General features: G+C 35.6%; 1 protein-coding gene and 1 pseudogene across 3 annotated transcripts; one reads left to right on the top strand and one right to left on the bottom strand.

The window, feature by feature from the left end:
- On the top strand, positions 1-16120 carry LOC107610424 (annotated as a pseudogene).
- On the bottom strand, positions 21708-23713 carry LOC107614227 (SNF1-related protein kinase regulatory subunit beta-3). Of its 3 annotated transcripts, none has more exons than XM_016316454.2 (3): positions 23367-23713; positions 22390-22504; positions 21708-22312 (listed from the first exon to the last, which is right to left on the bottom strand). In XM_016316454.2, exons 2-3 carry the CDS (start codon positions 22414-22416, stop codon positions 21986-21988), a joined length of 354 nt encoding a protein of 117 aa, XP_016171940.1. In that variant the 5' UTR covers positions 22417-22504; positions 23367-23713; the 3' UTR covers positions 21708-21985. The 3 variants fall into 3 exon arrangements, with proteins under 3 accessions (XP_016171940.1, XP_016171941.1, XP_016171938.1); XM_016316455.2 differs by having other exon boundaries at positions 22390-22500; XM_016316452.2 differs by having other exon boundaries at positions 22390-22483; positions 23367-23708.

Below are 24666 nucleotides of genomic sequence, written 5' to 3'. Positions count from 1 at the left end.
ATGCACATATACCGCACACTCTCTGAGAAACCAGTTGTTGACTATGTTGTGGTGAGGGAGGCTGAGATTGTTGTTGATTCAGTTGTATCTGCTTCAGTAGGTTGGTCATCTCACACAGACTCTGTGTGAGAGCAGTAGTCTCATTGCCAGAGGAAACCTCTGCAACAGCCTTGGGGTGGTTATTCCTGTGCCTGTGATTCCGAGTGGACTCAGCTAGGTCGCTGATCAGTTGTCACACTTCATCTGCGGTCTTGTACTTTTTTAGAGAACCATTACTTGCACCATCCAATGTAGTCTTATCCCGAGGCTTCATGCCTTGAGTGAAGTAGCTGATCAACACCAACTTGTCAATCATGTGGTAGGGGCATGCATCCAGAAGATTCTTGAAGTGCTCCCAATACTCATAAAGAGTCTCTGATTCACTTTGGATAATGCAGGAAATCTCCTTCCTCAGTCTGTCTGTAACTTCAGCCGGAAAGTATTTTTTCAAGAATTCTCTCCTGAGCGTGTCCTAGTTGGTAACAACTGCTTCAGATTGAGTGTAGTACCACTCCCTCACCTTTCCCTCAGGAGAAAATGGGAAGGCGGTTAGCAGAATAGAAGTTTCATCTGCACCATGACGCCTAAAAGTAGAACAGGCTGTCTGAAAATCCCTGAGGTGCTTTATAGGCTCCTGAGCAGGTAAGCCATGAAACTTAGGTATCAAGTTGATTAGCGCAGTCTTCAGTTCAAAATCTGTAGCCAAATTTGAGTGACGCACTTGATACGATTGCAGTGTAAAGTTTGGAGCTCCAGCTTCCTGGAGAGTGATTCTTCTGGGCTCCGCCATATTACCTGCACATAAATCAACCGAATTAGTGGAAGAAAAGCTTATTTTTTTTTTCTCAAATGGCAGTTCAGATTCGCCCTCAGATGAGATTGGTGAATTGACAATAACTACTTCACCACCCTCAGAAGCTAACCGACGCCGAGCTTGCCTAATACGCGAAAGAGTTCTTTCAATTTCAGGATCAAATGCGGCTAAGCTCGGATCAGGCAGTGAACGCGTCATTCAACGAAAGAAACATAAAGCTCATGGTAATAAAATAAAATAAAATATGCAAAAATTAAAAATATGTACACCAACGAATAATTTAGCACACTATTGCAACTCCCCGGTAACGGCGCCAAAAATTGACGTGGCGGAAATTAGCCGATTAAGAAATTAGTATAAGAAATACGTTGCAAGTATAGTTCTTAACCAGCAAAAATCCGCTTATCAATTTAGAAGGGTTGTCACAAATTTAGAATAAAAATACTGGGAGTAGGAATCCCAGGTCGTCTCCCAACGAGTTGACAAAAGAGTGCTAATTTATTAGTCAGGAGTTTTCCGAGAATTTTTTTAAGAGTTGGAGGACAGGAAATTAAATGATTGTAATTTAAGGCAATAAAAACTAACGAGAGAGTTTAGGTAATCAAATAAAAGTCTTGACCGGGGGTAGATTAATTGGAAATTCTATCCTTGTTGGTTTTTCCCAAGTGGAATAGCAAGAGATTGTTGTTCGACTTAGTCATACCTTACTGAATAAAGGAAAGTTAAGCAACCAACTAATCAACTCTGAATCCCAAGTCCTAATCCTCTCCTTAGGAAGGATTAGAGTCAGAGACTAGAGAGTTAGCCAACAACTTCCAATTTAACTAATCACTTGAGTATTCCAACTCTAGGGTCTCCTTTTAATCAACCCCCAAGTCAAGTTGGAAGTCTACTCTATTGACATAAAAATTACTTGCACAGAATAAAAAAGGGAATAAAAGAAAGACATGATAAATTAAATAATAACTAAAAAGTAATTAAAAATAAAAATAGTACTTTGCATTAATAAATTCCAAAATTATAAACATACTTATCTGAGCAGAGTTAATGGGCAATAAAAAGTAAAGGATTAAGAAAACAAACTAGAATAATGGAACTTCAACGGAGGTAGGGACTCTTCTCAATATCCAAAGCAAAAGCATAAAAGGGCATAAAAACAAGAATTCTATGAGTGTGAAGAAAACCTAGAAGAAGTAGTGTTCTCTCTCTAAGATTCAAAACTAAAACTAAAACTATGCGTAATGTGAATGTGTCTTGAGTCTCTGCTTGTCCCCTGACTCTAGTCTGTGTTTCTAGACCAAAAATTGGGTCCAAACTCAGCCCAAAATCGCCCCCAGTATTTTCTGCTATTTCTGTAAGTCACGCATGTCACGCGTACACGTCAGTCACGCGTACGCGTCAGTTACACGTACGCGTCGTTTGTCATTTTCACGTGTCACGCGTACGTGTCAGGCACACGCACGCGTCGCTGTGAAAATCTCCAGATCTTGCGCACGCGTGAGCCGTGCGTGCGCGTCGATGCTCGCTGGTTATCTTCTTAGTCTCTTGTGCTCCTTCCATTTTCGCAAGCTCCCTTTCCATCCTTTAAGCCATTCCTGCCCTATAAAGCCTGAAAACACTTAACACACAGATCACGGCATCAAATGGTATAAAGGGGAATTAAAATATGCAATTTAAGGGCTTAGGAAGCAAGTTTTCATTATAGAACAATATCTGGGAAGGAATTATAAAACCATGCAAATAGTATGAATAAGTGTGCAAAGGCTTGATAAAAACCACTCAAATTAACACAAGATAAATCATAAAATAGTGGTTTATCAGGGAGCCTTTGAAAAGAGAGGATGAAGAGAGGCTGGATGAAGTTGGATATGATGATGTGGGTGGAGTCAGGAAACAAATGGCACAAATTCGTGAGTTGGTAGAGCTTCCCTTGAGGCATCCACAACTCTTTAAGTCGATTGGTGTGAAACCACCCAAAGGTATTCTACTTTATGGACCCCTGGTTTTGGGAAGACACTGATAGCAAGAGCTGTTGCTAATGAAACGGGAGCTTTCTTCTTTTGTATAAATGGACCGGAGATTATGTCCAAACTGGCAGGAGAGAGTGAAAGCAATCTGAGGAAAGCATTTGAAGAGGCTGAAAAGAATGCACCATCCATCATCTTCATTAATGAAATTGATTCTATTGCACCCAAGAGGGAGAAGACACATGGTGAAGTTGAAAGGAGGATTGTTTCACAGCTTTTGACTCTTATGGATGGATTGAAATCTCGTGCTCATGTCATTGTTATTGGAGCTACCAATCGCCCAAACAGCATTGACCCAGCATTGAGAAGGTTTGGTAGATTTGATAGGAAAATTGATATTGGTGTTCCTGATGAGGTTGGCCGACTTGAAGTTCTTCGTATACACACTAAAAACATGAAGCTCTCTGATGATGTAAGTTTCATTGTCTCTTAACTTTGTTGGTGTGTATACACTCTACCAGGTTGTGCATGCCATGCTGTGGCTCTGGTTGTAGGTTGTTCCTTAATTCTTTAATGTTCTTAATTTTCTGTTGCTTAACACTAGCGCCACTTTCCTGTAGGTTGATTTAGAGAGGATTTCTAAAGACACACACGGTTATGTTGGTGCAGACCTTGCTGCCCTTTGCATTGAAGCTGCTTTGCAATGCATTAGAGAGAAGATGGATGTCATTGACTTGGAAGATGAAACTATTGATGCTGAAATACTGAATTATATGGCAGTTACAAATAAGCATTTCCAGACCGCTCTTGGAACGAGCAACCCATCTGCTTTGCGTGAAACTGTAAGTGTTTGCTTTGTATCCCTATAGTCTCAAATCATTAGTTGATCAGGTGATATGGTTTTCCTACATTATGGTTTATTTTGTAACGAATTGCCTTTGTTGACACTTGACAGGTTGTTGAAGTTCCTAATATTAGTTGGGAGGACATTGGAGGCCTTGAGAATGTCAAGCGTGAGCTGCAAGAGGTAAATCTTGCTACTATGCACTTCACACTGTTGCTTATTTTACATATTTATTTAATTTCTAACTGCTTTTTTGTTTTTCTGTGGACTCAGACTGTTCAGTATCCTGTGGAGCACCCAGAAAAGTTTGAGAAGTTTGGCATGTCACCATCTAAAGGAGTCCTCTTCTATGGTCCTCCAGGATGTGGAAAAACTTTGTTAGCCAAAGCAATTGCTAATGAATGTTAAGCTAACTTCATCAGTGTGAAAGGCCCAGAATTACTTACAATGTGGTTTGGTGAAAGTGAAGCCAATGTTAGAGAAACTTTTGACAAGGCTAGACAGTCGGCTCTGTGTGTCCTCTTCTTCGATGAGCTCGACTCCATTGCCACTCAGGTTGGTTTTTCTTATTACATCACACTCTTAGTCTCTTACTCTATTAATATGCTACTAAATCAAACTGAGTTACATTGTAATGTTGTGGGACAAAGTTAATAGTTTACAATTGTTTGTATAAACATCACTGTGTCATTCATGTATAGAGAGGAAGCAGTGTTGGGGATGCTGGTGGTGCTGCTGACAGAGTTTTGAATCAACTTCTGACTGAAATGGATGGCATGTCAGCCAAAAAGACCGTGTTCATAATTGGGGCAACTAACAAACCGGACATCATGGACCCAGCACTTATTCGGCCAGGCCGTCTGGATCAATTGATCTATATTCCTCTTCCCGATGAGGATTCTCGTCACCAGATCTTCATGGCCTGCTTGAGGAAGTCACCTGTGTCCAAAGATGTTGATTTGAGAGCACTGGCCAGATATACTCAAGGATTCAGTGGTGCTGATATTATTGAGATATGCCAGCGAGCATGCAAATATGCTATTAGAGAAAACATCGAAAAGGTATACTTTTGATGCAACATTAGATTAAGTTGTCATTGGTCATTACAAAACTCTGATGAATTGTATGATTTACTTCAGGACATAGAACGAGAGAGGAGGAAAAGTGAGAAACGAAGATGTCGTAGATGACGAAGTTGCAGAGATAAATGATGCTCATTTTGAAGAGTCAATGAAGTTTGCCCGCAGGAGTGTCAGCGACGCAGATATTCGCAAATACCAGGCATTTGCTCGGACCTTACAGCAGTCGAGGGGATTCGGAAGTGAGTTTAGGTTTCCAGAAAGTGCTGAGAGGACTACTGGATCTGATCCCTTTGCAACTGCTGGGGGCGCAGCTGATGAGGATGATCTATATAGTTAGTCGGTTTTATAAGCTCTGTATTAGTGTCTCTAGACTTTCCCTTTAGTAACATCGGAGCCTCTTGTTTATTTTGCTTTTTGTATACTTAAAAATACTCATAAACATAAATTTAGAGATGATATGTTACGATGTTTATATTATGGATGGAATCATGGAATTTTTAGTTTTTAGATAATAATTGTGAAGTTCATGCATTCTTGCGTGGTCTCACACGGGATTCTCAACAACCATGTTGTTTGTGCAGTTACACATCTAAGTTTTTTTACAGTCAAGTTGGTTTAAACTCAACAAAAACCACTTTCATTACATCAAAATATTAACAAGTTTTTTTATCTAATTAAAGTTTTAGAATAAATAATTTTATAACATAGTAATAAAATAAAATTCTTAAATTAAAATATTTAGAGTTCTATCTTTATTCATTTCCCAAAAAAAATTACAGAAAACAAATTTGTCAAAATTCAATAATCAATACTAAAGCCCAATTTGGATAAAAAAAACTTAATTAAGCTCTTTTTAACGAAATAACTTAAACAATAAATGTTTATATGAAAAGTTGATTATAAATAAGTTATTTTGTTTTTTGATTTTTAGTTTTAAAAGTACTTATTTTATAGAAATGTGATAAAAAAAATAGTAGTATTATGAGAAAACTCGTTTTTTTAACTTCTTTATAAGCTCCTAAAAAACTTCTTAAAATGTTGTAATTTGATTTTAAAAATTACACTAGAAATAATTTTATAGGAGGCTCTATGGCCAATGTCGAAACATGCAGTGCAGATCAAGTTGAACGATGGGAAATTTTTCATGGTCTTACCATGGCTTGGCAAATGGGTATGAGACGAGTTATCGTCGAGACTGACCGAGAAGAAAGTGTTTTTGAATTGGCGAATGAAGGAAGATCCTGCAGAGAACATAATGCAATAATTAGAGAAATTAAAGAATTGATAGGAAGACCATGAAAAATAAAGATTCAGCTTGCTTATAGAGAATCGAATCGATGTGTTGATATCTTAGCTAAGCAAAGTCTTGATGAACGGCAAAGTTTTCAATTCCTAGATCTCCCGCCTGAATACATACGGTCCACCTTAGCTGAGGATGTGAAAGGGTTTAGTATAACCCGATCAATAGAGATAGTACAAGAAAGCACTTACACTTTCTTTGCTGTTTTGGTCTTTTGGTTTTTGTTATTTTTGTTTTGTTTTTGGTTTTCTTTGGACTTAAACCCCTTTAATTTACCAAAAAAAAAACAATTACTTTTGCTTTTATATATTTAATTTTTTATTTTCATACTTTTGTGAATAGAATCTAAAAGCAGCAAAAATATGCAATTATATATGTTCCTTTTGGTATACTCAAACTCACAAAAGGAAATAATTCTACAAATAAATTAAATTTATTCCGTCTCAACAAACAAATAAAAAACATTCTTAATGAATTTAACCTCAAAAGCCAACCTACCGATAAGTGTAAGATCTTACTTAAAGAAAATTAAACTTATTCATAACTATGATTTTAATTAATAAATAGTTTTAAATATTTAAGTCAAGTGATATAATATAAAGACTGACATATGATTTTGAAAAGTATTTTAGCATGAAGAAAAAGAGAGGATAAATATCTAATGAATTTTGTTTCTAAAATATTTTTCCTTTTGAATTTTGTTTTCTTTAATAGATGTAAGTTCACGGCCATTGATATTAAATAATAGTATGTCATATTGGCATTGTTGATTTGTTTCTAATTCAGACAAAATTATACAGTGATAGGAGATAACAATCATCACTGACGTACATTAGTATTGGTATTAGACAATTAGTCTTTTCTTTCACATATTTCTTTTGGTCTTTTGGAAAATTTTTGCTTTTGGCAATGCAATTGAGCCTTTAAATTAGGCCGATTAGTAAAAACAAACCCTAGTACGAGAGAGTACATGAGAGTACGTGAAATGGAGAGTAAGGAGAGCGGGAGAGGGTCTTCGAGGGTGGCACATAGCGAGGCAGCCGGCCATGTCGGCGGAAGCAATAAGGGGGAGAGCGGAGGGGGGCATGTATCAGGTGAAAAGGAGGGGATTAAAGGAGATGGTAACAAGACTCAAAGTCAGCGGATATTGTTCAGAGATAAAGTTGTTGGTGCCTCAGCAAGGAGAGCTTTGGAAATTGCTGATTCTCTTGATGGGATAAGATGGCTACAGTAGTTGGTAAGTAAGGTGATTCGGAGACACCAACTGTGACGTTCACTGAGGAAGCAAAAGAGATATTGGCAGAGCCTTACAAAGATGCCATCGTGATCAAAGTTCTTGGAAAAAATTTTAGTCACGCACAGGCTTAAAGGCGTCTGGAGAACCAAAGGAGGATATGAGGTACTAGATGTCGGTTTTGGCTATTTCTCAGTCAAATTTGATCTCTTGGATGATAGAGAGAAAGTTCTCCCTGGAGGACCGTGGATGATTACTGGAAGCTATGTTGCAGTTAAACCTTGGAGTTCTTCATTCAGACCTTGTGAAAACACTTTTGGGTCTACCATGGTTTGGATAAGAATCACATGTTTAAACATTAACTATTATCAAGAGAGAGCCATGAAAATGATTGCGTCAGCTGTTGGCAAACCGATCCGCATCGACTTAGAATGTGTGCAAATTAACTTGGGACTTCCAGTTATAAAAAAAATTCAAGTTGATGGTCATATGTATGACAGAGAATATGAGCACTTGAATTTAATTTGTGAAAAATGTAGCTGCTTTGGGCATGTCACAAGAGAATGTGCGAAAGAGAACAACAATGGCATTGGGAAGGAAAGCACGATGAAGGAAAAAAATTTGCCATCACTTTTTCCTGTAGATAACAATGAGAAAACGGTGGAAGGTAGTCAAATCCCAGTAAAAAATCAAAATTTAACTTTTGAATTTGGAATTAATGCCAAATCAATTCTAATTATGGAGAAGCATGGTGCAGCAGATCTTGTGCATGATATTTTTCAAGACTCACGTATGAAAAGGGATACTCGTGCAAAAGAGGGTGAATGGGTTACAGTTAGTAGAAAAGGCAAGGAAAAAGTGGGTAAAGGCCACAATGTGGTGCCAAAAAAGCCAATGTAGCAATATGCTCTAATTTGGTGAGTAAGAAATTTTTCTTTGGGTCTAATAACATGCATGCTGAATCCTCATCAAATGCAAAGGTGAAGTCCTTATCAAATGCAAAGGTGGGGCCTAAGAAAAAGAAAGATCCTCCATCCACGCTTGACTCTTTGGGAACAACTCAGGTGGCTTTCAAGGATCAGAGTACTCCCTTTTTTAAAGCAGAGCACAAAAGGCAGCGTCCTATTTCGCTTCAAAACTCACCTACTGAAGCATTATCAATGGATTCTCGAGTACAAAAAGAGCTTGATAAAGTTAGTGCAACAACAAACTTGGAGACCCAACCTCAACAGAAGAATGATGGTTCTGCGGTGCAAGTCCACAAGGAGACACTTGGAGACAAGGGTCCATGAACGTGAGGTAGAATGATTAAACATTCTAATTATTTAATTAATTTTTTTGGATTGTGACCATTTAAATATTATTAGTTGGAATGTTAGGGGGCGTCAAATAAGATGTCTCGGGTGCACTGTAAGGAGTTGGTACGAAAATTTCAACCAACTTTTTTTATTTTGGTGGAAACTCATATTGGGTTTGAAACTATGAAAGAATTTTGGGAGAGATTAGGCTATTATCCTGTAGGGATTGTAGATGCTGTTGGACACAAGGGAGGAATTTGGTTCCTCTCTGCTAATTTAAAATTTTCTTGTAAAATTCTTTGGGCTATGAATTAATGTGTAACTTTGGAAATTGATGGTGGTGGGCGAAGATGGATCTGCAGTGCGGTTTATGACAGCCCTCAAGCCACTAATAGAGTAGAATTATGGAGTCATCTGCTTGATATTGGTTTGTGCATTCAGGACCCGTGGGTGGTGGTTGGGGATTTTAATGATATTTTGAGTGTTCATGAGGTGAAAGGGGATAATTTCTATTCAAATCGCAGTAGTATTTTTGTAAGTACTCTAGATTCTTGTGGTCTTTTTGATCTAACAACCTCTGGAAGATGGTTTACTTGGTTCCGTAAAATTCAAGGAAACAAAGAAATTGCAAAGAGATTGGATAGAGCTTGCTGTACTACAGAATGACACCTTCTTTTTCCAGAAGCTTTTGTTGAAGTTCTCAGTCGTTCCCACTCTAATCATTGTCCCCTACTTATTCGATGTCAAGGAGTTCCTATCAAGAAAGGAAACCGGCCTTTTAGATTCCAAGCGGCATGGGCAACGCATCCTGATTACAAGGCCATTGTTCAGAAATCTTGGGATAGTACAGGCTTTGGCATCCATAGGAAGTTGCTGGGGTCCAAGAAGCTTCGTTGGAATTTAACTCTACGGTCTTCGGCAATATTTTTATTAAAAATAGGGAATTGGAGGGTTATTTGAATCGTATTCAACGAAAAATAGAAGCTGACGATGATCCGATTCTGAAGCACAAAGAGGAAGAATTGAGAGCTAAGTATAATATAGTTTTGGCCCAGGAAGAATTGCTTTGGTACCAGAAGTCAAGAGATCAATGGGTTCGGTATGGTGATAGAAATACTAGCTTTTTCCATATGCAAACCATCCTTAGAAGAAAATCTAACAAGGTTCATGGGTTGCTAGTCAGTGATGGGTCTTGGTCTGATGATCCGGAAGTTTTGCAAAGGGAGGTTGTTTATTTCTTCAAAAATATTTTTTGTTCTACTGAGCCTGTTGAGGTTAATTGCATGGGAGAAATTTCTATGCCATCTCTTAGCCAGGATGCGTGTGATAATTTGTCTAAACCAGTAACAATGTTGGAGGTTAAAGAAGCTCTGAATAATATGAGCTCGTTCAAAGCTCCTGGGCCAGATGGTTTTCAAGTTTTTTTCTTCAAGGAATATTGGGATGTGGTGGGTCATGAGGTATGGCGTACTGTTTAGAAAGCATTCTTAGGGGAGACGTTAAGTCATTCTTTGTTGGAAACTTTGATTATTCTTATCCCTAAGTGCGACCCTCCAACTAGATTGAAGGATTTTCGGCCAATAAGCCTTTGTAATGTAATTTATAAGCTAGTAACTAAAGTGCTGGTTAATAGATTACGACCATTTTTGGATGAGATTGTTAGCCCAACTCAGGGAGGGTTTATTCATGGTAGAGGAGCACCTGATAATATTATTGTCGCCCAAGAAGTTCTTCACTTTCTTAAGCGGACAAAGTCTAGAAAAGGAGCTATGGCTTTTAAGATTGATTTAGAAAAGGCTTATGATAGAGTTGATTGGAATTTTCTTGAGCACACTCTTCAATCTTTTGGCTTTCCTTCTCTAATTATTCGGCTTGTAATGAATTGTGTTCAGGCCTCAAATCTTTCCATCCTTTGGAATGGGAATAGATTGGACAGCTTCCAACCTCGCAGAGGGCTCAGGCAAGGAGATCCAATTTTTCCGTATTTATTTGTTTTGTGCATGGAGAGATTGGCGTGCTTCATTTCCAAACAAATTGACGAGGGTATTTGGGATGGTGTGGCTGTTTCTAGAGGGGGACCTAGAGTTTCTCACTTGATGTTTGCAGATGACCTCCTCCTTTTTTGTAAAGTGAAGAAAAGTCAAGTTCAGAATGTTGTGCACACCTTGGAGTTGTTCTGTAAAGCTTCAGGTATGAAGGTTAACATTGAAAAATCTAAAGCTATTTGTTCTAGAAATATCTCTAATAGAAGGAAGGAAATGTTGTCTGGTGTTTCTCATATTCCTTTTACTAGTGACCTAGGCAAATACTTGGGGGTGAACCTTAATCATCCTCGAGCTGCTAGATCTATTTTTTCGAACTCTTTAGAGAAGATCAAGAATAGGCTGGCTAGTTGGAAAGGTCGGCTCCTTAACATAGCAGGCAAGCTTTGCTTAATTAAATATGTTGCTTCTTCTCTTCCTATTTATCAGATGCAAGTGACTCTTTTTCCTACTTCGGTTTGTCAAAAGATTGATTCTGTACTTAGACAATTCTTGTGGAAGGGAAAGGTGGGGGAGCGTTGCTTAAATTTGGTCAAGTGGAGCAAAGTTGTCACTCCAAGAAAATATGGAGGATTGGGAATTAGAGATACTCAATGTGTAAATTTTGCTTTACTCGAAAAGCTTGTTTGGCAATTATTGCATAATAAAGATAAGTTTTGGGTAAGAATTATGTTGGCAAAATATTTATCTGGGAGTTCTTGCTTTTCACCCAAATTTTCTAATAATGTTTCAAGCACTTGGCGAGCGATTTATAAGACAATAGAAAAGCTTCGTGATGGTTTTGATTGGTGTACAGGCAGGATGTCTCAATCCTTTTGGTATCATGCTTGGCGACCATGTGAAACGCTAGCTCATTTGGTTCCTTTTGTGCACATTTCTGATTCTCACTTGAAGTTAGAAGATGTCTGGCACCATGGGCATTGGCGGTGGGATATTCTTTGCACAATGATTCCGGAAGAAGTTAAACTTGATTTGATGCTCTTTGATCATATCAAGCAGGCAGGAGATAAAACATGTTGCTTTTGGACAAACTCAAATACTCTCACCTACTCGACTAAAAGCGGGTGTGAATGGCTATTGAAGAAGAAATTTGGCTGGAATGATAATGAAAATTGGCTTTGGCTTTGGCACTTGAGAATACCGGAGAAGATAAAGTGTCTGCTCTGGCTTTGCCTCAACAACGGAGTTGCCACAGCTAGTTACCGGTTTCAAAGAGGTATTTCTACTTCTGATTTTTGTCAGAGATGTTATCTTGCTCTAGAGGATATTAACCACTGCTTTAGGACTTGCCAAAAAGCTCGTCAAATTTGGATTAGCTTAAATTTGGGAATGACCGCTGAGGACTCTAGTTTGGAATTTGTGTCTTGGATTCGTTCTAACCTCAACAAAAATAAGTTTCTCTTTGCAGCGGCCTTTTGGTGGATTTGGAGGGATAGGAACAATGACATCTTTTACCAAGATGATCCATGGAGTAAGGAGAAAATTGTTCACTTAGTTAAACATGCTGTTCGAGATTTCTCTAATGTTGTTATCAACCAAAAACATATTATTCCTTCTTCTTTGAAATATAACTGGGAACCACCTCCAATGAATGTCTGTAAAGTGAACTGCGATGCAAGCGTTTTTGAAAATGAGCAATTAGCTGGCTTTGGATGTATTATTAGAGACAGCATGGGAATTTGGATAAAAAGTTGTTCTGCCAGTATACCTCTTTCTAGTGTTCTCTGTTGTGAGCTTCATGCTATTTGGAGAGGGCTTGTTATGGCTTGGGATTGCGAGTGCAAAGAGGTCATATGTGAAACTGATAATCTTGATGCGTTTCTTCTTGTTTCGCGAGGCACAACCAACATGATTAGGAATGACTCTGGTTTGCTTGACAAAATCAAAGAGATGCTCTAGCGCAATTGGACAGCTACTTTAGTGCTCATCCAGCGAACAGCAAACAAAGCAGCTGATTTAATGGCTAAGACTGCTGTTTTAAACAAGCAGGTGTATCTAGAGTGGTTACTGCCTCCTAATAATTTAGACATTATTATTAGAGAGGAGTACTACTCTTTTTCTTAGGTCTTTTTTCTTTGTGTTATGTTCAGTCACCAAAAAAAATTAGGCCGGTTAGTAAACCTCCATATTAGAGATTTGGGCCTTCATGTTTTGGATAAGCCCGTCATAACGTTGACCCCAACAATTCCTAGCTACCGACCTACGCTAGTTCCCAAGAAATAAAATATTTTAAAATATTCTCAACTTTGGGTTGAATCCATAGAGACCTGGTTGAGTTTTTGTGTATGTTGGTGTGGGTCGAGTCCTCAAAATCAAAAAAATTTTCAACTTTAAAAATTAGCAATATACAAATAGATTTGGCTCCTCTGAAGTTATTCATTTATTTTAGTGGGAAAAATGACGCAATCTGAATTCTTGATAATTTAAATAATTCCGATCATCTTAAGTAAATAAATAATAAATAAATACATTAAACATATAAACTTAAACTACAACATTAGACATAAAACAAGCATTATAAACACATAAAAATATAAATAAATTAATTTAATTTATATCAATATAAATTTATTAGAGATCTATTAAACCAACATTACATTATTAGTAATTCTAAACGTCTTTTAATTTGTTATTAGTTACATTCTTATTTCAAATATAAAAAAATTGAGTACATTTATTTAAAAGAGATCGAGTACATTTACATTAGTATTTTTTTATATTAGAATAAAAAATAAACAGCTTTTGACCTATTTTAAATTAATTTATTTTATTTTTTACCAGACTTTTCAAAAAAATGTTAAGGATTCAAAAAGATGAAAAATTACTAATAATCACTATTAATTTTTTTCATGACAATTTTAAATGTGAGTTAGAGAAAACAAAAATAAATAAAAAAGAGCAACAATATCAAGAAGAACATGATAATAAAACATAAAAAAAAATATTAAATGTTGTGAAAAATAGAATTGAAAATAAAATTTTTCTTTNCCTATTATGAAAAAAATCTAAATATCTTCTACATTCAAAAAAAAAAAAAGATAATAATTAGAGAATAAAACTGTTATTTTATCTTTTTCTTTTCTTTTCTTATAAAATGAGGACTCACTCTTGAACAAAAATATCAGATTTTGAGCAAGCTAGCTGCTTGTGAGTTCTGTTGTCATCGGCACACACAACCATCAACCAAGTCTCTCTCCGATCTTCAGCTTCAGTTCCAATGTCTAATCAGGGCGAATCATCGGACCCGTAAGTCAACTCTTCCATTCTTCTATTTCCTTTCAAAATTCGTCTCTTTCACTCCCCGCTAAGTAGTTCTTCTTGTTCATTCCTTAGGTAACTTTTTTATTCTTTTGGGATTATTGAAGTTTTTGTTTTTTGTGAATTTAAATTTTCAGGAAATCGGGGAAGAAGGACTACTCAACGGCCATTCTTGAGCGGAAGAAGTCGCCGAACCGTCTTGTGGTGGATGAAGCCGTCAATGACGACAACTCAGTCGTGTCCATGCACCCTGATACCATGGAGAAGCTCCAGCTCTTCCGTGGCGACACTATCCTCATCAAGGTGACTTTCTTACCCTCCTCTATCTTCTTACTTACCTTCCTCTTGCTGTGTCTTAGCTCTTAACTCTTAATTGATTTATTCGATTCCCCACAAAAAGTATTCTTTTTCAAAGTCTCTTTTTGGGGTGCTGTTTTTGTTTTGTTCTTTCTTAGCGAATGGTGTTGTGAGATTTTGAGTTTTATACTGTGAAGTACTAGGCCATATATACTAAGAAGAAGATCATGATTGATTGACATGGTTGCAAATAGAATTGGATTAAATTTAAGATGTTATTTACGAAAATTTGTATCTAATGAAAGCATTTCGAGTTTGAAGTACAACTATCTAATTTATCTCTTATATTTGTTCTTTGTGTTGCAACTTCTAAGTCAGATGGGGTTTTTGATTTTATATGTTTGCAGGGCAAGAAAAGGAGGGATACTGTTTGCATAGCTCTTGCTGATGACACCTGTGAAGAGCCCAAGATCAGGATGAACAAAGTTGTGAGGTCGAATTTGCGGGTTCGTCTTGGAGATGTTGTGTCCGTGCACCAGTGCCCTGATGTGAAGTATGGGAAACGTGTGCACATTCTGCCTATTGATGATACCATTGAAGGTGTCACTGGCAATCTGTTTGATGCTTTCTTGAAACGTGAGTTTCTACCTTGAGCTTCTCTTAAGTTGCGGGTTTAGGGATAGCTACTGAATTTGACTTGCTTTATGAGCTTGCTCTTAGTGATGAGTACTTTAATTTGAGTATTTCTATTAATGTTATAAGACTTCGTTACTGTCAACGTGTTTTGCAAAATTTCTTACCTCTCTTAAAAGTCCTTACAAGTTGCAACTTTTTGTTTTGAATAGGCTATACATGACTTGTGTTTTTCACATTCACATTGCTTGTGTTATAATTATAGCAAGCTATTATTATTATTATTATTATTATTTGGAGAGACAGTAGTCTTGGCTTGTCAAACTTGGTATGATTGATTGTCACCTTTCTTGATATTTGATTGAATTGAATTGATTTGAATGCATGCCAAACTGACTTAGTAGTATATATAGAATCTACAATCTTCAGTTTCTTGGACGACATTGATATTACATGTGGAATATGATTATTTTGGTGCTTGTAAAATATTATAACTTTTTAATGTAAATTTTGCAGCTTACTTCTTGGAAGCTTATCGTCCTGTCAGAAAAGGAGATCTATTTCTTGTCCGTGGAGGGATGAGAAGTGTGGAGTTTAAGGTCATTGAAACTGATCCTGGGGAGTACTGTGTGGTTGCTCCAGATACTGAAATCTTCTGCCTGATATTACTGAGATATGCCAGCGAGCATGCAAATATGCTATTAGAGAAAACATCGAAAAGGTATACTTTTGATGCAACATTAGATTAAGTTGTCATTGGTCAATTACAAAACTCTGATGAATTGTATGATTTACTTCAGGACATAGAACGAGAGAGGAGGAAAAGCGAGAACCCTGAGGCCATGGACGAAGATGTCGTCGACGACGAAGTTGCAGAGATCAAGGCTGCTCATTTTGAAGAGTCAATGAAGTTTGCCCGCAGGAGTGTCAGCGACGCGGATATTCGCAAATACCAGGCATTTGCTCAGACCTTACAGCAGTCGAGGGGATTCGGAAGTGAGTTTAGGTTTCCAGAAACTGCTGAGAGGACTACTGGATCTGATCCCTTTGCAACTGCTGCTGGCGCAGCCGATGAAGATGATCTGTATAGTTAGTCGGTTTTATAAGCTCTGTATTAGTGTCTCTAGACTTTCCCTTTAGTAACATCGGAGCCTCCTGTTTATTTTGCTTTTAATATACTTAAAATACACATAAACATAAATTCAGAGCTGATATGTTACTATGTTTATATTATGGATGGAATTTTTAGTTTTTAGATAATAATTGTGAATGTCATGCATTCTTGCATGGTCTCACACCGGATTCTCAACAACCATGTTGTGTGTTTATTTAAAACCGTTGAAAGTATACCCTGAAGTGAATTGGATTCAATATGTAGATTATGACATAAGAAACTATTAAAGTGTGTCTAATACTTGGCATTGACTAGTGTTATATTTCAGCTGAGGGAAAGAACCATATACTGAAAATTGAAGTTTCTGGAAAAGTTTGCATCAACCAAATAATACAATTTAGTAGATAAGAAAATGAATTATTCTTCACGTTCAAGTAATTTTAACATTCAAGTTCATTCAAGTAATTTAGAGTTCGTGTTTTTTTCCCTCTCTTTCTTCTCCCTTGGCGGTGCTTTTTCTTCTTCTTTCAAATTCATTCATGCATGCGTTCTTGTTCTTCTTCTTCTTCTTCTTCATCACCAACACCACCACCATCTCATCCTCCTTCTTTTCTCATTTGAATTTCTTCTCCTCCTCCTCCATCATCATCATCATTATCGTTATCGTTATCATCATCTTATACATATCTTCGTTATCGTTATTGTTATTGTTGAATTTTTTCATGTTGATGAATGATGATGTTGTCTGATCCAAATTGATTTTCGATGTATTTTTGTTCATTATTCAATTTTGTTTGTGTGATTGTTTTCGAATTGAGTTAATTTTTCGTAATTGTTATGTAATTTCAGTTCATTTATGAGTGAATTAAGGTGCATTTGGACTCGTTCTCTTACACAATTCAAAACTTTTTCTCCTCGCTTCTTCTCTTTCATCTTTTTCTTCTTCATCTTCACCTTCTTATTTTATTTTCTCAAAATTCTTTTTTATTTATTCTCTTGAGAGGAATGAAATCAAGAAAAAGAGAAGAAAATATCAAACAAAAAAGAAGAAAAAATATATTAATGACGTTGTCTGATCCAAAATTGATTTTGGATGTGTTATTGTTCATGATTTAGTCTTATTTGTGTGCTTGTTTTCAAGCTGAGTTTATGTGTCGCAATCATTATCGTAAATTTCGGTTCATTTCTGAGTTAATTGTGTCGCAATTGTAATATAATTTCGGTTCATTTCTGAGTGAATTAAGGTGTATTTGGACTCGTTCTGCACAATTCAAAACTTTTTTTCCTTCCCCTCCTCATTTTCTACTGTTTCTTATTCTTCTTTTTCATCTTTTTCTTCTTTATCTTCTCCTTCTTATTTCATTTTTTTAAAATTCTTTTTGATTTACTCAAATTTAACACAATTTCTGAGTTCTGCATATTCTTTACCATTGTTCTCTGCTTCTCTTTCTTTCTGAGTTAATTGTGTCGCAATCATTACGTAATTTCGGTTCATTTTTAAATTAATTGTGTCGCAATAATTATATAATTTCGGTCTATTTCTGAATGAATTAAACTGCACTTGGACTCATTGTCCTACTCAATTCAAAACTCTTTCTCTCCACCTTCTACTCTAATAACAGCAATAACAACAGCAGCAAAAGAATGACAATGAGGAGAAAATAGCGAAAATGAAGAAGAAGGAGGAGGATCAAGGAGAAACTGCACTTGGACTCATTGTCCTGCTCAATTCAAAACTCTTTCTCCCCACCTTCTACTCTAATAACAGCAATAACAACAGCATGACAATGAGGAGAAAATAGCGAAAAAGAAGAAGAAGGAGGATCAAGGAGGAAGAGGAGGAACGCTAAGAAGAAAAGATGACGACGATAACGTAAAATCTGTGAACGTAAATGACTTGGAAGAATGATATATGTGCGTAATCAACTCTTCTTAATAAGAGTAGTTTTTGTTAATATTGGGTCTACTTGATTGAATGGCAATATTACTTGGATGTGTAGCACATTGTAAAAAAAACTGAAGTTTCTATAAAAAAGTTTACATCTACCAATAACATCATGAAATTGCATATATAGTACTCCATAGTTGGATTTTTAGTTAGACGGTTGAAGGTTTTAGTACTTGGTGTGACAAAAAAAAATAAAGCTAAATGTTGATTCACTCTTTGGTATAATATTTAGCCAATGTCTCGGGCATCATCCATGCACCATCATTGTCAAAATTGTAGGTGACAATATATATATGTCAATAACCAAAGTGATGAAAACAGACATAGTTAAATTTCTCATCTTTTCTAGCTACTGATACTGGTGTTGAAAAGCCATATACAATTAGGAAGAGAAGCAAGAAAAGAAGCAAAAGCCTCTTCCATTTAAGAAAACACGTTCAAGGTTGTTGTTTCCCCGAACGCATTCCGGAGCAGCCGCTAGATCCTAGTGGATCATAGTTGACGAATCTGCTTGGGGCTGAGTTATGCCGGAACCCTTTCGGCAAGCAACCCTTCACCTCTCTGACTTGGAACACCTTCTGCTTGTGATCAAGTTGTGGCTTCACATATGTTTCAACTTCTGATGAAACCAGTGGCCTTGTCACCGTACTTGGAGCACTAGGGGGAATTATCCTTCCACCCATGGTTAAGTCTAGTGAAAGGAGAAGATAAAGGGTTATCACCATAAGAGACACATGTGCTGTAGACATTCTTTTTGTTAAAATGATCTCAATTGAACTATTTTCTATAGTCTCTTATGATTTTGGCTTGTAAATGTGAAAGAAGCTAAGCTAGATAGATGGTTATGTTTTGTGAGTATAGAAGAGGTTTTTATGGTACAAGATTGTTGAAAATGGCTTGATACTATGCAGCCTTAAATAGGCCTCGTGAATAGGCAAAGAAATGTCACAAAATTTTCACGACATGGCATTGTTTAATGTTTAGTACTACTAATTAGTACCTTACCCCACCATTACTATTGAGGTTGTGGTTTCATTGTGAGTTGGCAGGGTGGGTGCACCTTATGCTCGTGAGTTCTTGTTATTGCACTCACCCAGATACTATATTACTATTCTGTATACTCTCTAATGGTTTCTTCTTTGTTATGTTCTGCAGATTAGGAGAGCACTTAATGAATATTTAAAGGTTACATAATGATATAGTTAAGACTTATGTGGTTTTGTTTTATTTTTCTACATGGCAGTTGAATAGTTGATTGTTCATTATAAGAATTCAAGGCATTGAACAAATTTCTATAATGACTATTGTTATGTAGCTGTATTTCCCATTAAATTTGTTGGTTACACTATGAAACTAACCAGACTTCTTTAATTTTGTGGTGGTAGCTTTACCCCATCCACAAATTGTTAAGCTCCCTTAATAACACCACCTTCTCCAATTAAGTTGCCATTTAATACTTTGTTTCTAATGAATTAAACAGCTATAGAATAAGTTTACAATTTTATCCAATGAGATTATTTTTAGATAATCGTTCAAAGTGTGACTACAGAAAAAAATTATTTTACTTATGTTATATTAAACATATTTGTGTAACATTTTATTAAATTGGTAGTAAAAACAAATTAAAAACCACTTAAAAAGAGTTAGCTTAATTAGCAAGAATGATATAAGTTTTAAGTCTTTGAAGTGAATGACACTATTTGGACAGGGCTGTATTATTTAGAAGTTGTAAGAACTTAAAATTCTCTGCCTATTATATCTTTTATTATATAACAAATAAAAAAGTTAGGAACCAAAACTTTATTACAGATAAAACGGCATTGAATGAGAGGATTCATCAACCACAAGCAAAGTATAACTACTCATGAAGTTTAATTTTTAAAGGAGAATATCAAACCATGGTTCCCTCTATTTTCTCCCTCCTATAAAATTGAAAACTTAGCACAATAAGTGTGGCTAGGTAGGACTTAGGAGCATAATTGGGTTAGTTTGGTAGAATGAAATATGATAGATATGGTTGCAACCTTCAAGGTAACTACCGACAGTAATAATTGGACAGTTAAAAAAGAATGAAAGAAAGAAAAAATGGAATTAAGATTATACCAGACACATTTACAGAGGCTCATAATAATATGGTCGAACAACTCATGTTGAGGGTCATAAAAATGTGCAAACTTTACCATTTATGATACATGAACCGCTAGGGTAGTGGATGAAAGGAGATTCATGAGATTCTACTGAAACTTCAATTCGAAAATTGAAATGCACATAACATATTTATTTATTACTATCGATATGAAATTCGGGTGCCACATTATAATAGTAGTAATTGCATGAGGTGTGTTATTATTAACAACTTACTGCCTCGAAAAGGCAAAAAAGGTTTCAGAGGCGACAGGCCTCAAATTTACTTTCCTCACGTGAAACTCCTCACTCCTTGGAGTGTTTAGATTTTGAGCCCATGGCTACGAACAAACAAAATCTTTGTCGATTTTTATTTGTATTTTATATTTATTGCTATGTCTTTGTTTGTTTCATAGGATTGTTATTGCCACTGGGGCTTCACAATAATTTATAAATGTCTTCTTAGTAAATGATTTCTGAGTATCTTCTTAAGTGCTGAAAAAACTTAGATTTGTATGGATTTGATGTAATAAAAATAATTTTTTTATAATTTTATAGGTTAGGCTTCGTCAGACTATCTTCATTTATATTGCATTCTCACAATTTGGAAATTGAAATAAATTACAAGTTGAACTTTAACAATGGGTATTATTGTTGTAAACTTGCAATTGTAATATTAATTGAAAGTATGGTAAACTTTTAAGTAATTAAAGAGGAGGAAGTGTTGTTTTCAAGGGCATTTAGAGAGTTGGTCTCCAGTTCGGTGGAACCACCATGACAATTCATTGCAATGTTTATGGTTATGGAGTAGTCAGTCCACAGTTTCACCATGTTCTCAGAGAGAAGGTCCCGTGTGGTTGTCTCATCAATAGGTATCATAAATTGAGTCTTTTAACTTAAAAGTAAATTATTTAATTAACAAAGTTGCTTTTGTGCTGGCCAGAACTCAAACATCCTCATACAAAACGTGTTATTAGAAGTTTTTCACTTATGAATTATATTCTTTGACCCACTTCATCTAGGGATGATTAGATTGTACCTCCTTTGTTTCTTTGGATTCTAACATCTTACACATTCTTTCATTTTCTTAGTATTTTTTTTTTCTCAACATATTCCTATTTGTCTCTTCAACAGTAGTACTAAAACTCCAAGAAAGCAATGAGGGGTAGCCCCTTCCCTTGCTGTTAAACATGGTAATATAGTACTCATTCAAAGCCAATCAAGACGGCTCAAATAATGTGTTAGCTTATCAATGTTTTGCACAGTTGACCACTTTTTTGTGGCTACTCATTTTAACTTAATTACATGTATGCGCACAGTTGACCACTTTTTTGTGGCTACTCATTTTAACTTACTTACATGTATGCGCACGCATTTTTAGCTCATTGACCAACAACGGCTTCTTAAAAAAAAAAAGAAAAGTATCTCTTATCTTACTAATGGCATTATTCACCGATAAGGTGAGTTACCTGATTATATATTAACATAACAAATTACAATCACCTGAAATATCTCAGTTTACAAGATAGACCACAAAAGCAAATATGCAATGAACAATGATCCAACAGTAGTTGCATGCCAATTTTATGAAGATACGTTTGCGTGCAAAGAATGAAGACGAATATTCATATGATAACTATCCAACTACTAAAAGAGAATCTTCATTCTCTTCACCATTTTTCCTCTCCACCATAGTATGCACCAATAAATAGATAATAGATAACAATTAGTTCATTATTAGACAATTTATTACTTAAAAAAAAGGTATATAATAGCAAATGAACTCCTCTCTTAAATCAGTCACGATTTTTCTCTAAGTAAAATAGTTGTTCAACCTTTACTGCATAACATTTTAAAACTACAACTATGCAGCCAAGTTACTAAGAACCAATCTATATGTTCATTGAAATATCAGGTCACGCTAATTCAAATATGGAGTCTACAATAAATCATTACAAACCAACAGGGATTTAAGTTTTCAATTATGCACATCAAACGCTTGTACTTCCCCTTCTTTGCACTGGTTTGTAGAGCACAACTGTAACAAACTTGGAACGAAAGCGATGAGTGAATCCCAAAGCCACCACAGATCTTGGTGGCTCTCTGTTCTCAATATAAAGATGATTTAGAATCACATTTTGAGGCGATGGAAGAGTTGTTGAATTGTCTATACTAGCAGGATATCCCAGCAAACTGTGCTGCAAATGTGAAGGAACCATAGGTGGATCCCTTGTCTCATCTTCATTTCCTGGATATACATTGTTGTAGCTAGAGTCAGGTGACTTTGGAACTTCAAAGCCAACCACGGTCCGTTCATCCTGCAGAAGATTGTATAATTATTAACCATATTACAAATAAGCAATTGATATAATTTGTATTAGAATAAGTTACTCACATGATTTTCGGCATATGAGCTGCTCATATTGCAATTGGAGCCAACAACTAACAACGTGAATTCATCAACTAGAGCTCAAGATATCAATATAAGCCTGAAGAAAGAGTAGTTCTGCCTTCAATTAAGAATGCATAATAAATATATGTAAAGATCCATAATATAATGAACACTTGCATATCATTAATCTAAGGAGCTAGTAAATTGTCATTCTAAAATGTATGCATGAATAACTATTATATATTCTAATTGATTAGACTTCTGTCTCTTGCTCATCAATCTCATGCCTATTATCAACTTATGTACTTTGATTACCCCTTATATTTCACTTCAGCATGTTCCCTTCTTCCAAAGCACGAGAGAAGAAAACATCTTCACCACTGGAGCTTCTATGATGAAATTATTCTATCCTAATAGGTAAGCACATCTAATAGGGAAATCTTATGACTTCACTCTGCATAGAGTTTGCTATGATAAACATGGGAACATATCCTTTGGTGCACACAACATAATTGCATCGCACAGCGAATGCAATGCAATCAACAGTACATATTAAAACTACCATTTGATTACTACACACATTTCAACAACTCTGCACTATTAGTGAAATTAGTTCATGCTACCATACAGTCCAGACATGCTGCTATATAGAATAATCAGCTAAGAAGCAGCTATTTTTGCAAGAACCCTAAAGTTTCAGTGAATCGTGCATTTCACACTATAATACCAATTAGCCAATCATACACTCATAAATCAAGACACGGTTTATAGCTACAACTTTTACAACAATAAGCTTAGAATTACAGCCATTTATTTATACAAAAGAAAACCCTGAAAAAACAGAGTACACGTACAAATCTCTATTAGTTCCGGACCAAACAAAAACCCAAAGCACATCAAATTGAGCGCTCCAAATGCACGCCGCAATTAATAAAAATAAATATTTAAGAGAACAAGAAGAATATTCGAGAAGATGGTACCTTGTAGAACAACGCTTTCGATTTGGCTAGTTACCGAAACAAAGGTAATTATGAAGGAATTGCGAGAATGCGCAACCTGGTTGGGCACATTGAAATTGAATTGAAATAATTTAGGGTTTGATGATTGTGAGAAAAAAGGATGGGAAGGTGGAAGCGCATAAAAGAAACCCTAAGAAAATGGAGGGAATAGGGATTTGGACATTGAAGAAGAAGGACGACAGCTAAAGCAATGTGCTCAGCTCACAACACAGCTGGCATCACTGTGTTCTCTTCTTCTATTCTTTAAAACGCACCGCTTTGCAATTTTTTTTTTGGGCAAGAGGACTATAGGAGGAAAGATTTCCAATTTTTTGTTCAATATGGTAAGAGACCATAGGAGATTTTTATTTTTTAGTGCCAACTAAAAAAAATTATATAAATGTGGAACGACCAGAATCAATCAATAATATAACTTTAATTTATTCGTAAAAGTTGAACTAAAATCTTATGAATGAATATAACTGATGAATAAATACAAAAGGAGCATCGTTAAAGAATCAGAATTCGTTTGGGAAGTAGGAGAAGCTATTTTTTTTTTTTTTTACTTTTAGATTATAAAAAGTCAAAATATGTGTATTTGACACTATTTTAAAAAAAAATTTTAATTTTTCGAAAGGTTAATTTACAGCTTTTTGAAAAAGTAGAAATATATGACTTCTCTGTTTCTCGATAAGTCATTCTACCATTTTCGTAAAAAAATTAATTTCAAAACAAAAAAAAAATTACTTTCCTTATTTACTCTGTAAAAAATACTGACCCTTCACCACCATTTTCATGTAAGGTCAGCACTGGCCTTCCACCATTATTCCACCATCATTCTCACGCAATGTTTCAAACCTCACCATTTTCACGTAATGATTCATGTGATGGAAGTATTGATCCTCCACTACCATTTTCATTTTCAAATAATATTGCATCTGAACATTCTACCGCATATATTTATTCTAAGTATTTTTTATCATTTTATCACTCTATTTTTTATTATTAAATTTGTATTTAACTGTGTTATGAAGTTTCAGTTTTAATTTTATTTTTTTCACATGTGATTTTATAGCAAGTTCTTAACCTCAATAAAGGAGAAGGGAGTTCTAATAGGAGTAAAAAAATAAAAAAACAGCAACAAAATATACATTGACACACATTTTATATTTATTTTTTATTTTCACCTACCATATCATACACAATATTAGTGATTAGGTTATGTAAAATCAACATTCAATATTGGAAAGTATTTGTTATCATCGTTATTTTAATATTTATT

The sequence above is a fragment of the Arachis ipaensis genome, chromosome B08 (assembly GCF_000816755.2).
Source record: "Arachis ipaensis cultivar K30076 chromosome B08, Araip1.1, whole genome shotgun sequence".
Taxonomy (NCBI): Eukaryota; Viridiplantae; Streptophyta; class Magnoliopsida; order Fabales; family Fabaceae; genus Arachis; species Arachis ipaensis.
The sequence above is the reverse complement of the archived record's forward strand: the minus strand, read 5'-3'. Positions and strand labels throughout refer to the sequence as shown.

Excerpts from the sequence above, each read along its gene's own strand:
- LOC107614227 (XM_016316454.2), bottom strand. The coding sequence starts at position 22,416 with ATGAGCAGCTCATATGCCGAAAATCAT. Across the intron at positions 22,313-22,389 it reads GCTCATATGCCGAAAATCAT|GATGAACGGACCGTGGTTGG; the intron begins GTGAGTAACTTA and ends AATCTTCTGCAG.